Consider the following 13433-nt stretch of genomic DNA (forward strand, 5'->3'; position numbering starts at 1 on the left):
CGTGCCAAGCACGAGGGGTGGGGGTCCGGCTCGTGGGGGTGCCCTCAAGCCCACGGGCGCGCGTGGGGGGGCTTCCCCGGGCAGCAGCAGGCACGCAGCTGGGGGAGCGTGGTGGTGCCCCCCCTGGCATCCCGGTGTTGGGGACGTGGCACGGGATGGGGATGCACCGAGCCACAGCTCCGGGGTGGCACGAGGGGGCTGAGGCACCGGGGACACCCCAAAATCCGGGGGGTGTCACCCCGCCTCCCAGCCCACCCGTGGCCACTGCTCGTGGGAAGTTGGTGGCCTCAGGAAGGTGACCTCAGTCCCTTGGCCAGCCCAGCCGGGCACCGTCTGTGTGCCACCCCCCCTGGCCCCCCACCCCTGCCCTGTGCCCAGCCCTGCTTCCTTCCCTGCCCCCCCCAGGGACACTCCCTGTTCATCTGCCACCCCCAGCGAACTGCAGCGGGGCAGCACCCGCGGTGACACCACCCCGTGGCAGCAGCCCCAGGGCCCCCGCATCGCCCCCTGCCTCAGTTTCCCCTCGCTGCAAACGGGTGGCGCTGCGGGGTGCGCACGGGGATGCGTGGCATTGGCACCCAAGGCTGGAAAGGGGCACCCAGCACCCATCACGGGGCTGACACCCACGGCACAGCCCCCTCCCAGCACCCCGCACCCCTCTTTGCCCCCACCCCGCTAAGCCAAGCCGTCTGCCGAGCCGTGGAGCCCCCAGGGATGCTCCGCAGCCTCCCCCCAGCGCCAAGGCAGAGAAGCAGCCGGCTTTGCCGCCCGCCCCCACCCCCGGTGCACCCTCTGCTCCCCGTCCCGGGGCGAGGGCCCCCCCGGGGTACCTGGGCCGCGGGTGCTTGCAGTGCAGGTTCACTTTGAAGCTGCGGTCGGGGCCGTCGCCGTCGCTGCTGGGCTGGCGGAGGCCGGAGCCCTGGGCGCGCGGGAACCACTCGGCTGGCGGGCTGGCACCGTTCTCCAGTGCGCCGGGCTGGCAGGCGACCGAGCTCCCATCTGCTCGAGCAAGCACAGAGACCCCCGCTGCATCAGCCCGGTGTCCCCCCCCCAAAAAAAAACAGCCCCAGCCCCCCGCCTTGCACCGCTATGGGGCCGGGCGCGCCGCGCCCCCCGCGTTTGACGCCTCGCCGGCTGCGCCATGATGCTTGCAACCCCCTGGGGACGTTTGGGAACGCGGATGGGGCACGTTGCTGGGTGCCCAGGGACACACGGGGGTGTGATTTGGGGCTGGGAGCCCCTTTGCTCCCCCCAAGCCTCGGGTTTGTCCTCCTGGGGTGCGACGTTTCCCACTTATGTGCACGTGTGTGCACACGCGTGTGCGCGTGGATCTGTGCCGCCTGCTCCGGTGGTGCCCACACGATGCCAGCACGCCCGGGGGCCGTGTGCCCGTGCACATTGGCACGGGGGGAGCACGGCAGAGCCCCCCCCAGCCCGGCGAGGTCCGGCTGTGCCTGCGTCTGGCTGCATTTTCCCCCCCCAGCCGCGTGTGAATCTCTGCCTGTTCTCTCCCTCCCCCAGCACACACACACACACACACCCAGCCACACACACCCGCTCGGCGTGATCCAGGCTGTTCCCGGTGTCTGGATTAGCGTGACAACTTATCAACAAGGCAGGGAAGGAGAATTCAAACCTGTCAGGCCGTCCTCAGCCCCCTCCCCGTCTCCCCGCGATCCTTTGGGCGCAGCGCTGGCACGGAGGCGCAGGCACCTCTCCCGCAGCCCAGCGGAGAAACGCGGCTGTGTTGCCTGCACGGTGTAGAGTTACACCAAGGGCAATGTGGAGCAGGAAAATATGTGCTAGAAAGACCGGTCGAGTCTCTGATGAATCTGCTAATGTGCCCGGAGCTGAGAGCTGTTGGAGGGGAGTCAGGCAGGAAGGAAGCAAACAGGAGGCTTTCCAGAACAGCCGCTGGGACCCGCTCCCTGCCGCACACGCTGCGCACGGCTCGCCAGGGAGGACGGGGCACGGCCGCGTCCCCTCCTCTGCGCCCCGGCTGCCCCCGAGGGGCCGTGGGGTGCCCCTCGCACGCACCCTGAGCGCACGGAGCCGCCTCCGAGCTCGCAAATCCTTGCACAGCAGGATGCCCGGGGCTCCCTGCTGGTGTGCGTGGCACCCTGCTGTGTGCACCCATGGGTGCGCGCCCCCCCAGCCGTGCGCGGTGCCGCCGGCTCTTACCAAACCCTGCCCGGTGCCGGGCTCCTGCCCTCGGCTCGGCGGGGCCACGCGGCCGGTGCCAAGGTGGGCGACGCTCCCCGCGTGCTGCCAGCGCTCCTCCCGCCCTCCGTCCGGGACCACCTGCGCCCCCCACTCAGCCGAGGGGCCAGGCAGCACCCACGGGCCCCCCGCCACCATTTGGGGGCGAGGGAGCCGGGCGCGCCGGGATGCTCACCGCGCCGCCGCGCTCACTTTCACCTCCTCTGCTCAGCCCCAGGCAGCTGCCACATGTTTCGCATTAGGCGCTCTGGACTTCGCCATTCCTGGGTTGCTAGCCAGGGGTAGGGCCGTTTTCCTTCTTTTTTTTTTTTTTTTTTTTTTTCCCTTCTTTTTTTTTTTTTTTTTTTTTTTTTTTTTCCTTGCTGGTTACAAAACACCAGCCGAGACCACACAAGAGAGGAGGGATGGAGGGAGCGAGCGAGAGGGAGAGATGGATGGGAGAGGCGGGCGGGGGAGAGGCGGCGAGGCCGGGCGCTGCGGCGGGCGAGGCGGGCGGCGGGAGGGGGGGGGGGGAGGAATTGCAGCCACCTCTGCATCCCACCTCCTGACCCCTGGAGCCTCGCAAAGATAACAGCCCCCGAAGACTGCTGACTCGCCTCGCAGAAATCCAATATCCTCGCCTGGTGAACTAATCGACTACCTGGGCTCGCCACCTCCCCTGCCCGGGCTTAATCCTGCTGCTGCAAATCTTTAATTAGTTTAACGGTTTCAGGCTCGGCGCAGGCTGGAGGCAGGCGGCACGGCCTCCCCCCCCCCAAGCCCCCCGGCCCCAGCTGGCTTCCCGGGGGGGCTCCCGCTTGGGTGGCACGGCCACCCAGTGCCGCGGGGCGGGAGAGGTGACACGGCGAGGGCACGGGGGGCTGCGTCCTTCCCCCCACCTCCTTCCCCCCCTTTCCCCGGGGCCGCTGGCACCCGGCCCCCTCCCCGGAAGGGTTCGCTTGGCACCGGCGTCGCGGCAGCTTGCGGCGGAGGGGCCGGCCCCGCAAGACACGGCCGTGGTTTGGTGCCCGGCTCCGAGGCCACCCAGACGTCAGGGTGGGGCCGGAGATGCCACCGGGAGACAGCCAGGCGGCGGGGACGCAGCCGCCACACAGATGGGGACACGCCGGCCCCGCGCCCCCCACCCCGTGCCGAGATGCCCGCGGGGCTGGCGTGGGGTGCGGGGGCGCAGGGGGGTCCCCCCCAATCACCCCGCTGCCTGCCCGGCCCCCTGGGCACCGGGGGTGGGTTGGGAGCGCCCCAAATCCCCCGTTTTGGGCGCCCCCGTCACGCGGGTGCTGCGGGCACGGGCTTGCCACGTCCGTCCCCGGTGCGTGTGCTCGCACCTCCCTTGCACACGCGCCATGGATGTGCCCCCCCCCAAATTGTGGCATCAGGGGGGTGCCCCACTTGTGCACGCACACCCCTTGCACGCTCCTGGGGACACCACCCCTCCCTTGCACACTCACACACACACGTGCACCCCCAGGGCACGGTGGTGGCTCTCCCCCCCTTGCACGCGCGCATTTGGGGGCACCGTGGGGGCTCCCCCCTGCCTGCCGCCGCCCCCCCCTTGCACGCTTTCGCCCCCCTCTCGCTCGCTCACACGCACCCGGCCCCCCCCACGCCCTGCAAATCCCCACCGAGCCCGTCCTGCGCCTGCTGACACCAATGGAAAATCCCCTCCAGTGACAGCTTCCTGGCAGGCGCTTTCCGAGGGTTTCCGTGTTCTCCGTCCAGCCCCCCCCGGCCACCTCCTCCCTGCGCCGTGCGGGGGGTCGGGCGGGCGGGCAGACCCCCCCGTTTCACCCCCACCACCACCCCCCCGGCCTCAGCATCGCGACCCTCGCCCCAAAGCACGCGGCTCCTGCTCCCTCCTCTTCCTCCCTGTGCCCCCCTCACCCCCGTGGGGTGTCCCCAGCCACCGCCGCGGTGCCACCGGTGCGTGGTGGTGGTGCCTTGGGACTGGGGGGGGCCGGGGGTGGCCGCAGGCGGGTGCTGGGGGGCGTGGGGGCTCACGAACAGCCCTGACCCCCCTGCCTTTGGCCATCGCCTGCTCCTGGGGCTGTTCGATCCCCTCTGTCGCCGCTTCCCCCCGCTGCCTCGCCCTCTGCGCCGCGGTGGTAATTAGGAGAGGGAGCAGATGGTGCCTGCGTTTCATCCCAGGGAACGGGGTCCAGCCGAGCTGCTCGGCCTCCCCTGCCCATCGCGGGGCCGCAGGTCACCGGAGCAGAGGGGTTTTGGGGTCCCCTCCCCACGCAGGGAGCTGCCGGACCCCCGCGGTGCTTTGGGAGGGAGACGGCACCGCCGGGAAGGGTTTGGGTGCTGCGGGGGACAAACGCCCTAAGGAAATGTGGTCCGCGGGGAGAGCTGGTGACACCTCCCCGAGGCACCCCAGGATGCTCAGGCACCGGGGAGGGGGGGGGGAGCTGTGGGACCGAGGGGCTGGCAGCGCCGGGTACCTGCAGGTTTTGGCACCCCCCCAACCACACCCCGCTGCAGCAAGGCACTGTGGGAAGCTCCCTGCCGAAACCACCCCAAAACCCAGCTGGGGACGCAGCCCCCCTGCGGGCACCGCTGCCGCATCCCACGCTGCCGGGGGGGGGCCACACGGAGCTGGGGAGGCAGCACAGCCCCCAGCCACGACCCCCTCCCCTGCCACCTCCACCCCCCTGCAATCACCATTTTCCCCTGTACAGGCCTGGGGGCCCACAGCCCCCCCTGGGCATGCTCCCCTTGCTTTTTTTTGGGGGTCAGGACCCCCCCACACGTTCCCCTCGATGCCCAGCTCCCCCCAGCCCCATGCCATTGGCCACGACGGACGCAGCCCCCTCACACCAACCCTCTGCCCCCCAGCCCCTGTCCCCGGAGGGGTCTCGGTCCCCTCGCCAGGCGCACGGGGGGGGGGCTGTAGGGCTGTGCCGGGGAGGGGGGCCGGGGAGGTGGGGCCGCCAAAGCGCTCGACAGATGGACTGCAGAGACGGTGGCACCTCGGCCGGCTGGAGCCGAGAGCCGCAGTTCAGAGCTAGCAGGGAAACGGGCTAAATTTAGCTGCTTCCCTCGGTGCCAGCTTTGTTCCCCCGCCCCGCTGAGCCGGCGCAGGAGGCGAGCAGCCGGCCTGGCCCCCTCCTCGGCCCCCTCCCCGCTGGGGACCGCGGGGACGCCCCGACAGCCGGCCCTTTGGGGAGCGGAGCCGGGTGCCAAGGGGGAAATTTGGGGGTGCCGGGCTTTGGCACGCGGGTCCCCCCCTGCGGGTGCCGTCCCCGGTGCTGTCGTGGGGTGCTTTGCCCTGCGTGCCCCGGGCCCCCCCCCGCGTGCCGGCAGGCCTGAGGCTGCGCAGACGGCCACGGCCCCCCCCCTTTTCTCCCCACGCTCCCTCTTATAGCCACAGCATGAGTCACAGCTCCGGTGCGTCCCTGCCCAGCGCCCGGCCACGCCGGGTCATGTAACACCCGCGGCCGCCCCGGCACGGAGCAGGCTCCGTCCCCCAGCCCCGTGCCACCCCCTCACATTCACCCCAAGGTGGCTTCTCAGCCCCTGAAGCCCCACTGGGGACCACCGGGGGGGTCGGTGCTCGGCTCCCCCTCAGCCCCGAGCCAGCTGCGAGGCCGCGGTGCGCCGCGGGTTAACGCCAAGCGGGGCCGGGATGCTGCGAGGCCAGTAACATTTGGAAGGCGCCAGATGGATGCGTGCCCGTGCCGAGGTCTCGCTCGGCACAGCCGATGCTCCCCCGGCGCTGGGGCTGGGGGGCTGCCCGGGGAGGGCGCGAAGGGGCCAGGGGGGGCACCGGCAACGTGCCCCACAGGCTCCCGAGCCACCCTCGCCCACCCGTGTCCCGTCGCCCCCACGGCACCGTGGGTCCCTGCCGTGGGGAAGGGCAGCGGGGGGAGGCCGGGGGCGGCGGGGGCCCTGTGCCGGGCCAGGTGCGCCGGCTGAGCCCGCGGCATCGCCGCTGCACCCCTTCGGTGCCGGCCCCAGGGCCAGGTGGGGAGCAGCCCCCGCGGGGCCGAGGGGGTCCGGGCAGGGGGGAGCCGCCAGTTGCCTCCCCCGGCCAATTTTAGAAACTGGCTAGACAAGAAAGGCAGAAAGGGCCGGGCAGGATTTACGGCCGGGCTGGTGTCAGGGTGTTTTTTTTGTTGTTTTTCTTTTTTTTTTTTTCTATTTTTTTTTTTTTTTTATCGGAGTTGAGCGGAAACTCCTGGCTGCAGCTCCTGTTTCCTGGGAGATGCGGCGCGGTGCGGGGCCGGCGGGGGCCGAGCTGGGGTGGGAGCCGCCGGGGCCGCTGCCAGCGTGGCGCGGGGAGCACCGGGCACGGGCGCGCGCGGAGCTGCTGCCCTTGGGCACGGGGACGGGCACCGGCAGGGGGGTGCAGGCACAGGGGTGTGCACACGCAGGTGCACACGCGGGACGGGCACGGGGGCAGGTGCACAAGTGTGCGTGGGCACAGGTGCACACGCTGGTCTGCGAGGGTGCACGTGCACGGAGCTGGGTGCACGGAGGTGCACGGACACGGAGCTACTGGGACGTGCAGGGACACGGACACGGAGGTACACACAGACGGAGGCACACGGACACGTAGGTACACGGGAACACAGGTACACGGACACGCAGGTACACGGATATGCAGGTATACGGACACCCAGGTGCACACACACTCAGCTGTGCCCCCAAACCCCTCCCCGTGCCCACCCGCACGCCCACCCCCAGCCGGGGGCGCAGCACCCAGCACCTCCTGCGCCCTCCAAGCTACGTGCTGCAAGCACCCAGGTGGCACCCACGGGTGCTCAGCGCACGGGGACCCCCAGCCCCTCAATACAGCCGGGTCAGCAGTGTGGCCCCCCATCCTGGAGGCTGTCAGAGGCTCCCCAGGCTCACCCCCCACTAAATCCCTGTGCGTGGGGGGCGCATTGTGCTGGTCCTGGGCACAGCAGGTGGCCCTGAAATGCAACCAACGCTTTCGTGCTGCTGTTCGCGAGGCCCCCTAATTCCCGTGGTTTGTCCCCAAAAAATCAAGAGTGCCAGCAAGGCGGGGCGGTGCGAGCAGAGCAGGGGGCACGTGTGTGCATGGGGAAACTGAGGCAGGCAGCAGGGTAATGCCTCTCCCAGGCACGGGTGGAAACTGCAAGGTGCAGCGGGTGCTCCCCGGGGAGCCGGGTGCCCTGTGCTGGCCCCAAACCCTGCTCCCACCCCACCCCGTTATAGTGACAGGGACCCTGCACATCCCATGGGGCCGAGGTCCCCCGGGATGGCAATGGGGGCACCCAGCTCGCCCCGTACCCCCCTGGTACCCCGCTGGGTGCCTCATCCTGCACCCACCTCCACGGCGCCGTGCGCTTCCCCCACCCTCGCCGGGGAGCTTGCCATTAAAATTGGAAGAACACAACTTGCCGGCAGAGCCCCAGCGCGCATCGTACACAGCCTGTCACTCACACATCACTTTGTAGATGCCCATAAATTGCTTCATTACCTCTTCTAATTGAGGAGAACGCAGCTGCTGTGGGGCGGTGACAGAGCTCCTTCCCTTTGAAGGATGCCTCGCTCTCCAAAGACGGGTCCGGCGGAGCCGCAGAGCCCCCCCAGCATCCCAATAATAACAATAATAACAGAGAGAACGGCAATAAGAACGGGATCCGAGCGGACCCCCCGGTACAGGGCAGCGCTGCTCACGTGTGCTGGAGCCCACGGGCAGGATGGGGACACGCAGGGGGAAACTGAGGCACGAGGGGGCTGCGCCACGCACGGGGTGGGAACGCGGCCCCCTGCACGGCACCGGGGCGCACCACGGCGGTGGCAGTGACGGAGGACGGCTCGTGGTGTGAACCCCAGCTGCAGGGATTTGGGGAGGGTGGAACTGGGGGCTCGGCAGCGCCAAAAGTCCCTTGAAAAGTCCCTGGGGAACTTCGCAGCCCGCTCGGGGCCGCGTCCTCCCACCTCGGCCAGCACGAAGCCGCCGCGGGCGCCCACGGCCCTCGCGTGTCCCCGTCCCTGTCCCCATCCGGGGCAGCAGTGCTGCGCCCCGGCCCCCCGCGGGCCCCAGGCTTTGTCTGGGAGGAGGCAGCGGCTGCGGCTGGGCTCGGTCCCCTTGCAGGATACTGCAGAAGGATTTACTGTATTGCAGCTCGCGCTGGCTGCAGCCCAGCGCACAATAGATTAGCTGTAGCCCAGGGCAGCACGTTGCGGGGGAAGGAAGGTGGGACTCATTCGGATGCAGATTGCAGGGCATTTGCTGCAGTATACTGCAGGATCCGGCCGCCCGGACCCCCGCCACCCCGCTCCGAGCTCTGCCAAGAGCGGGGCCGCCGGGGGCCCACGCGTCCCCCCCCTGCGCCCCCCGCATCGCCGCCCCCTCCGAATCCGATGCATCCCCGATGCATCCCCACGGGGTGCCCACGCTGTCCCTGCCCGTCCCCTGTCCCCAGAGAGGGGGTGTGCGCGGGGGTCCGGAGGGGCTGCGGTCCCCCAGGTCCCCCCCATGTGCTGCTGGGGACGCCGGGCCCCCCCATGCTGGGCGCGACGGCACAAAGCTGGTGCAGGGCGGGAGCCGGTGGCTGCAAGCAGCACTAATTGATCGCGATTAATTCAGCTCCTACCTCCCCGGGTGGCAGGGAGAGATGCTGAGACACAAACCCAGCCCACAGAGCTCTCCCAAAACGGGCTCCGCTCTCCCCCGTGCACCCCTTCCCCCGGCGGGGGCACCCGGACCCAGGGGACGCATGCGGTGCCCATGGGGTGAGGGCGCTGGGACCCTGGATCCTATGGGTGCCCGGCTCCTGCTGCCACCCAGAGGTGTCGGGGGCCCACGAGGACACGGTTTGGGGTTGGGGCTTTGGGGGTGAACCCCCCCCTCCCTGCTTGGGGTCCTTTTGGAAAAGCTGCTGGGTAACAGGGGGGGGTTCTGTGGCTCGCCCCTCTGGCACCCCACAGCCACGGGATGCGGGGATGGGGGCACCCAGGGGGGTGATGCTCAGGGGTGCGGAGGTGCTGGGTGGGGGGGGAGCAAGGGGGGGCACCGACGACCTCGTTGGCTTCACGGTGGCACCTTCGGCATCACCGGGTGCGAGGCAGGGGAGCACCCCGGGTGCCAAGGCAGGCGCCCATCCCCAGCGCGGGCACCCCGAGGAGGATTTTTTGGGGTGGGGTTTGTGCACGTGTGCGCACGGGGGAGGGTGGTGGTGGTGGTGGTGTGGGGGGGGGAAGAGTTTGGAGCCTGCAAATTCAGGCTCCGTAATCCGACGTCGGATGCAGTTTCCACAGCAACAGCGGGTCAGAGGGCAGCGAGGGGAGCTGGCTGCTCCGCGCCCGGCTGCGATTGTGCCGCAGCCGAAAAAGCCGCCGGGGCGAGGGGCGAGGGGCGGCCGGGAGCCGGGGGCCGTGGGGGGCACGGGGGCGGCCGGGTGGGTGCTGCCGGGGGGGGAGGCGGCGAGGGCGAGCAGCTCGGTGTGTGCCGCTGTCAGCAAAGATGTCACTAATTGTCTGCAGGAGCAGCAAACTCTCCTTAACCCTTGGGCAGCCGGCGGCGGGCGCGCGCGCTGCTGGGGAGGGTGGGGGGGGAACCGGGGGGAGATGTCACCTGGGTGGGGTTGGGGACACGAGGGGACCGCCAGCGGGTGCTGCGGGGGTCGGTGGCACGACCCTAAGTGGGTTGGCTTGGTGTGCCCGCGGGCACGGGCCTGCAGGGAGGGTGCTGGGACCCCCAGTGGGTGCCCACGGCACCGGGGGGCAGCCCCCCCCTCGCTCCCTGCCCCACGGGCTCTGGCTTTGCCCCCACGGTGACAGCAGCACGGGGCCGAGGAGAGCGCTGGGGACACCGCGGCCACCAGGCTGGGGACAGGGCTGGGGTCCCGTCCTCCAGCCCAGGGCACGAGGCCCCCGTGGGGAGAAACCAACCCATGGAGAGCCCCCAGCCCCGCTGGCGAGCTGGGAACACTGCGGCCACCCCCCAAAAGTGCCACCACCTCTCGTTGTCCCCAGACCCCATGAGGCAGGGGCACGGCACAGGGCCGTGCGCCCCTCGGGGACGCAGCACCCGCAGCCCTTGCACCCCACCACGGTGACACCGGGGGGACATGGGACAGCCCCCCCAGTGCCCAGGGAGGTTTTTCCTTTGGTGGCACTGGGGGCACAGAGGCAGGGGCGGCTCCTCCAGCACTCGGCTGGCTCCGGTACCTGGGAGCTGCTGGGAAGCGCTGACGCCGGCAGGAGCGGGTGGGGGCAGCGGGGGGGGGGGTCGGGGCGAGCAGCAGCAGGGTCAGCAGAAAGCCTCGGGCTCCTGCCAGCCGCCGAGCGGGGCTTTGTTCCCCTCCTGCACCTCTCCCACTGCCCCCAGCACCGAGGGGGGGGCCCTCTCTGGGTTTTGGGGAGCAGGAGGAGGCTCGCACATCGCCGGGGATGCGTAAAGGGGGGGACACAGGGGTTTGTCGTGCCCCCAAGGTGGGGTGAGCAGGGGGAGGTGATGCCTGCGGGGGTCCGAATCCAACCCAAGCCCTTGTGATAGGATGGGGACATGGTGCAGGGGGGTGGAGGCAGCTCAGACCCCCTCCACCGTGTCCCCTGGTGGTCCCTGGGCATCCCCATCCCCAGTGCCCAGGGGAGGGGCCGGATCCTGCTCCCTGCTCTCTCAGCACCCTCCTTGCTCAGCCAGGGGCTGGGGGCACTGGGGGCAGCTCCCGAGGCCACCAGCCCTGGCCCCACGGGTAGTGGTGGTGGGACAGACCCCGGCCCCCATAAGCACAACGCCTTCACGGGGCTGGAGAGGGAGGAAGAGGAGGGAAGGGAGGGATGAAGGCGATGGGATGCTGCCCAGGACCCAGTAAGGACCCCGGGCACCCTCCTGGGGACAGCCAGCAGCAGAAATGGGGACAAAACCAGTGTTCCCAGTACATGCAGCCAACAAGGACTGGGAGGACACAGAGTGCAGCCCGCCAGTGTGTCAGCGGGTGGGGACACCATGCTGTGACCCCCCGGGCACCCCCCCACGGGGACAAACTCCAGCCCCCAGGCAGGCACTGGGCAGGTCCCTGCAGCACTGGGGACTCTCCCGGTGCTTTCGGCCGGGATTTCCTGCGGGGCCATGGGTTTGGTGGTGTCGCAACGCTCCCCGAGCCCTGCTCCGTCCCTGCACGCCGCCAGCTGCACGGGGCTTTGCTGAGCTCCCAGGGCAGCGCTCCCAGATGGGGCCGTGACCGCAGCGCCTGCCCAGTACGGCTTACTGGGCATACTGGGCATCCTGCAGCTGGCAGCTGGCACCGGCTCGATGCAGCTCGCCTGGTTCCAGCGCTGCCTGGGGTTCTCCCGTCCCCCTGCATCCCACCAGGAGCCCTCCAGCCGGGGTGCAAACGCACCCCTGGGTGCAAACGCAGAGCTGGGGGCGAATCCGTTGCCAGGCCGGGTACAAATCCAGCCCCAGATGCAAACCCAGCCTTGGATGCAAACCCAGCCCCAGGTGCAAACCCAGCCCCGGGCGCAAACCCAGCCCCGGGAGCGAATCCATCGCCGGGTGCAAACCCAGCCCCAGTTGCAAACCCAGCCCCGGGTGCAAACCCATGGTGGGGTGCAAATCCAGCCCTGGGTGCAAATCGCTCCTTGGATGCGAGCCCGGCCCTGGATGCAAACTCATCCCTGGGTGCAAAAATCCCTGGGTGCAAAATCCCTCAATGCAAACCCACCCCTGGGTGCAAACCCAGCCCCGGGTGCAAACCTACTCCTGGGTGCAAACCCACCCCTGGGTGCTGCACCCAGCCCTGGCTGCGCATCAGACCCACGGGTGCTGCACCCCACGGCATCGCCCTCACCCCTCACCCCTGCTCCCAGCACCCTCCTCCTTCCCCTCCCGTCTGCGCCACCGCAGCCCGGTGCCACCCGGTCCCCCCGCGCGGCGCTGCCGGTCCCCTTGCTGCCAGCCTCGCCCTCTGGATCCAGCAGACAGGTCTCCCCCCGCCCCCCCGGCTCCCTGCTCGGCGTCTGGCTGAGCTAAGCGTATTTAGCGCTTTTAATTGTTCTTAATAAATCAATCCCGCCAGCCCCTTAAATCATTTTTGTGGCTTCCCTCTCAGCCGTCCCCGCGGCTGCGCTCGTGTGGAGCCTGCTGTCTGCAGCGCTGCCGGCAACGGGGTGGGGGGGGAGCTGGGTGCACCCGCCCTGCCCCATCCCAGGACCCCTTTTCTGGGTGCTCAGCCCCCCGCTGGGGTGCTGTGCGGGGTGCCCGTGCCTCAGTTTCCCTCCCCGTCGGGGCAGGCTGGCCGCTTGCCCTCTCCATGCTCTGTGCCTTCGGTGGCCCCGATGCGTTTTGGGGGGGCGCAGAGGGGGTGCAAGCCCCTTGCCTTGCTGTGGGCTGGCTCCGCGCCCACCCACCCTGGGGGCACCCAGGGCTGGGCACAGCACCCTCACCCCCTGCCCCATCCCCTGCAGCCCCCGTGCCTCAGTTTCCCCCTTCCCAAAGCCCACCCCAGCGCCACGGGGACCGGGGACGAGCGGGGGCCGCACGGGCTGCGCCACGCACCCCATCCCGCAGCACCCCCCGACCCACCCAGCCCCTCGCCCACCCTCCCCACCCCATCCCAGCACCCAGCACCCATCCTGCACCCCTCTGGCACACCACTGGGCCGCCAGCCCCAAGAAGGGGACCACCTTGGGATGCTTTTGGGGCCGGGGGGACACCGGGTACCCTCGGCGGGCGCCCCGGGGCTGTGCCACCAAACAGCCTGCGCTGGCTTTGGGCGGAAAACAAACCCTGCAGGGCTTGGAGGGAGAGAGCTAACCTTGACACAGTTGCAGCAGTCACTAATAGCAGGCAATATGCCTGTTCTTGGGGGACTGTTGCAGTTGCTAAGATACTGGCAGCCGTGTGAATGGAAATGGGTCAGTAAACCTGTGGAGAGATAGTGTGACACTGTAACCAGCACAGCTGTTGCAGCCTACATCGAAATCCCACCCTTTCAATATTTATCACTCCCGCCTTCGGCTCCTTCCTCGCAGCAATTTTCCACGTTGCCTCCCCGCTCCCCGGGCTGCCCAAGGCGCCCGAAGCCTCGCACGGGGACAGCGGTAAGGGAAGGAGGAGGAAGAGGAGGACGAAGCGGGACGAAGGAGCCGCCACGGGTCCGGGGAGGGAAACCCAAAACCCCCCCCATCTTGGCCGGGGCTCCCCCAGATCCCCCCCCCTTTCGCCAGCAGGATGGAGCCGGTTCTCGGCGAGGTTTAACAGGAAACAGGCTGCAATCCCCCCGGTAGGAAAA

General features: G+C 69.6%; 1 protein-coding gene across 4 annotated transcripts in view; it reads right to left on the reverse strand.

Moving 5' to 3' along the window:
- The window catches only part of AHDC1 (AT-hook DNA binding motif containing 1), a 51151-nt gene that overhangs the window by 8726 nt on the left and 28992 nt on the right, over nucleotides 1-13433 (reverse strand). For 3 of the 4 annotated variants that reach the window (XM_084497385.1, XM_084497382.1, XM_084497381.1), the window contains one exon: nucleotides 831-999. Coding sequence is in view for 1 of the 4 variants with exons in the window: in XM_084497382.1 (XP_084353508.1) it covers nucleotides 831-999 (169 nt within the window). In the remaining 3 variants the exon portion in view is untranslated. Of the gene's footprint in view, nucleotides 1-830; nucleotides 1000-12956; nucleotides 13307-13433 lie in introns of those variants that run through there. The other variant, XM_084497383.1, reaches the window with a different exon arrangement.

This window comes from Aythya ferina (assembly GCF_964211825.1).
Source record: "Aythya ferina genome assembly, chromosome: 24".
NCBI lineage: Eukaryota > Metazoa > Chordata > Aves > Anseriformes > Anatidae > Aythya > Aythya ferina.